At 33.0% G+C, this 4,421-nt stretch overlaps 1 protein-coding gene across 5 annotated transcripts in view; it reads left to right on the forward strand.

The window, feature by feature from the left end:
* The first annotated feature begins 2,607 nt into the window (after nucleotides 1-2,607).
* The window catches only part of LOC128250447 (uncharacterized), a 13,926-nt gene continuing 12,112 nt past the window's right edge, over nucleotides 2,608-4,421 (forward strand). The window contains exon 1 of one of the 5 annotated variants that reach the window (XM_052975480.1): nucleotides 2,608-3,488. In XM_052975480.1, the coding sequence (XP_052831440.1) occupies nucleotides 3,473-3,488 (16 nt within the window). In that variant the 5' untranslated portion in view covers nucleotides 2,608-3,472. The other 4 variants (XM_052975479.1, XM_052975469.1, XM_052975477.1 and 1 more) reach the window with 4 other exon arrangements.

Raw genomic sequence — 4,421 nt, forward strand, 5'->3', positions numbered from 1 at the left:
TGTGGATGACTGGATGGATGGATACCTACCTACCTACCTACCTACCTACCTACCTACCTACATACATACATACATACATACATACATACTATAATGGAGAAAGCTGATTATTAATCAGGTATATAACAATTACTAAAAGTACTAAAAGAAAGCAATTATTAATGGGTTGACCATCTGGAAATATTTTTATAAATTCATGTTCTAAGAAATTTCCTATAATTTTGATTGCTCAAGTTTCTTGAATTTTTTTAACTCCACTTTCTCGAAAATTTAAATATTCACAAATTTAAATATTCATTGCATTCACTGCTGAGTATTCCATTCTCATTTGCAATGTCTAGCACTTATTCTTTTAAGCTCTCATTCGCTGTTTGGAAAACCGACAGTTTATTCTATTAATGTATACATAATCTATTATTTATCATTTTATTAATGTATACGTAATTTATTATTTTTTGAATGAAAATTTTTAAAACATCCGTATAATTTTTGAATGTGGGATAGCTGTGAGAAGAGCCTAGAAAGTTGGGCAATTACTATTAGAAGACAGGAAGAAAAAAGTTACCAACAAGTACTCAAAACTTGCACCTTATTCACAGTTTCTAAACACTCTGTACTACTAAGCAGATTTATACACAAACATAGGACGGTGAGCTGGTAGAATTGTTAGCACGCTGGGCGAAATAACTAAAATCCATAAATGCAAAAGGACAAATGATGCCTGTAAATCCTCAACAAACAAATACATACATCTAACACCTCCAGATGATCTAAAATTGAGACCAACCATAGCAGACTTGGCATGGGAAACACAGGCTCAGCATCTTGGAATCCTCTTAGAACACATACAGAGATACATACGAGATGATCTAGACATGCTAAACCATCTGCCAAAAACGGTAAATAAACATACAATTTTTACTTTGTTTGATGTTGTTAACCTATACACCAACATTCCCCATGATTGTGGAATAACTACAATCCTATACTGGTTCGACACTCACAAATCTGAACTGCCAGCACGCATACAAAAAGATTTTATCATTGAAGAACTCAGATTCATACTTCAAAACAACTTTTTTTACCTTCAATGGTTCGGATTATTGCCAAACATCAGACACGGCTTTGGATATGATAGTAGTCCCTACATACACCCCCTTAGTTATGGGATTCCACGAACAAAAAATATACATCCAGTCTCTTCTAACATTTGGTGACACGTTCCATACAGAACTCAGAAACAACTGGAAAAGATACCTGGATGATTGCTTTGGACTGACAAGTTAATTGAATTCAAAAACATGATAAACGACCTTAGCATTAACATCCAATTCCCAATGGAGTTTAATCCCAAAGAACTTGCCTCTCTCGATATCCTAATTAAAAACCAAGATAGGAAAATAGAAATGGACATATCCTACAAGCCCACCGACTCCAAACAGTACCTTCTTTTCACATCATGTCACCCGAAACACACCAAACTCAACATTCCTTTCAACCTGACAAAACGAATTTGTACCATAGTATCAGAACCATCCAAATGTGAATAAAGACTAGAGGAACTGAAGGACACACTTATCCAAAGGCCCTTTCCCCCTAGCATAATCACCAACGGAATAAACAAGGTGAAACAAATGGATATCAATGAACACAGGAAAGCAAAAAATAAAAGAAAGAAAAATGTCTTACCATTCATGTCAATCTTCAATCCCAGGAATGCCGAAATATTTGATCACATCCACAAAAACCTCCCATCTTATTTGCAAATGAAAAAATGAGAAAAATCTTAGAAAGACAACAATATCATCAAAAGCAAAAGGCAGCCCAAAACACTAAAACTCATTCTTACTGAAGCAAAAACACAAAGAAACCCCCAAGCCAACGGTTACAAAATGCGGGAGGACAAACTGCAGCACTTGCCTTTACCTAATTGAGGGACCAGAATTTAAATTTAAAGATGGCTAAACCTTCAAAGTCAAGTCCAATCTCACCTGCAACACTGAAAACCTGAACTACATAATCGCATGCAATGGTTGCCAACAATTTCATAGGTCAGACAGGTGGATCATTACGCAACAGAAGAACAACCCATCACCAACAGATCCGAGACAAAAGCACAAGAAAATTTCCTTGAAACAGCCACATTGTAACCTGTGCAGGAATGGTCTTACCTAATTTCAAAATATTTCCCCTCTACTCAGTGAATCTGAGATTCCTTCAATCAACAACAAAGACTGAATAAAGAAAGACAATTTATCAACAAGTATAAACCACAATTAAATATAGACCCAACCACAGACACTTAAAAACAATTTTATACACATCATCATTTTTATAAAATACTTCCCATCATCTCCCAAATCATCTTTCAATATACATATATGCCAGCACACACACACACACACACACACAAGCATACACAAAAAATGAAACATCACAAAAAACACACACACAAACACACACACACATAACTTTATAATTATAATTATAATTAAGGGTACCGGATAGTTCCAGAATTGCTGGAAATAAGAGTCGAAAAATACTCAAATAAGCTACAATATCACTTAAAATTTAACATGCTGATAAAATTGAGGAGCGAGTAAAAAGTCAACCTAACCATTGCAGGAGAAAAATGCAAATGAATTTACAGATATACCCATATCACGTGATTTCAAACCCTGAGATAATACTCTTAGTCCTCATCAGTAGGTCTTGCTGCCTGAGGTTAAACTAACACCCGCTTCATCATGCTTGTTAAAATCGTTGAAACACTAGCTCCAAATTCAAACAATAGAAGTGTATAATTATACATAAATAGATATTATTATCGATGAATAATAAGTGGTTAACAGGGATAACAGCCAAAAAATCAAATTTCTAAAATTTATAATTATAATTAAGGGTATTGGATAATATATACGTTGCTAGAAATACGAGTCGAAATCACGTGATGTGGGTATATCTGCAAATTCATTTGCATTTTTCTCCTTCAATGGTAACGTCGACTTTTTACTCGCTCCTCAATTTCATCAGCATGTTAAATTTTAAGTGATATTGTGGCTTAGTTGTGTATTTTGCGACTCGTATTTCTAACAGATCTGGTATTATCCAGTACCTTTAATTATAATTATAATTATAAACTCATAGATTTACCTTTTTGGTTTTATGCTTAATAGCCACTTATATAATTTTTATATATTAATAATAACATCTTTACTTATGTATATATGTATGCACACACACACACATATACACGTACATATGTGTATGCATGTATGTATAATAAAAAAAGTACAAAAAAGAACAGAGCAGCAAACAGGGTGTATTAGTTTAACATTTATGAAACATGAAATAAATCTTCAATGTTTCGGGCTGATGCTCTTTCACAGAAAGGAATGAGGAAAGAAAAATGCATCTGAATTAATGGTTACTCCATGTGGAACTGACTGGAGAGAAGGAATTGATTGAAATAATGGGTGCCAAGGGAGGTAAGTGTGATTTGGCAAAGGTGTGCTCGTGTATGTGTGTGTTCATATAGTTACAAATATAGAAATGTTTCTTATATAGAACATATTCAAATACACCAACATAAGGAATATTGGTAATTAACTCCAACCAAAACTTCCACAAAATGTAAATATTAGAGACTTGACATGATTCTTTGGGACAGAAAACAAAAATTATGTAATATCGTAGAGGTTATCTTTGCAGCGGATGTGAAGTTTTAATTCAAAATTAACGAGAAACACTAGATTTATTGCGAAATTATAACCAAGAACATATATAATCATGAACTACATGAGACCAACAACATATTTATCTATCAAACATGTATTTAAGTATGTATCTATCTATCTATCTATCTATCTATCTATCTATCTATCTCGCTAGCTAGCTGTCTGAAGAATTCAATAAAGGAAAAGACACACACACACGTGAACACACACATACACACTAATGAGCTAAATGAAAAATATTTACACCATCTGAATCCCTTGCATATGAAGAAAATACTTTCTTGTTTTTTGTTTCCCTATTTTGACCATTGTTTGAGTAAGTTACAAGAAGCAAACTTTGAAGTCCCAGTGAATCCAGTAAACACAACATATTTTACTCAACCCTCAGAACCAAGTAAATTTTTGTTATTTGTAATTTTATACTTTAACAACTCTGACAAAACACACACATATTTACGTATTATCTACATATGGATATATATGACTTAGAAATTTACTAACTTACCTTCAAATCATACGTTTGTTATATTTCTTACTACTGCTTAAGTTACATGTTACACAGATGTTATGGCAGATTACAGACATTTAGTCAACCACTGCATAGCACCAACACAATACATACATATATATATGTGTATGTGTGTATATATATATATATATATATATATATATATATATATATAT

This window comes from Octopus bimaculoides, chromosome 21 (assembly GCF_001194135.2).
Source record: "Octopus bimaculoides isolate UCB-OBI-ISO-001 chromosome 21, ASM119413v2, whole genome shotgun sequence".
NCBI lineage: Eukaryota > Metazoa > Mollusca > Cephalopoda > Octopoda > Octopodidae > Octopus > Octopus bimaculoides.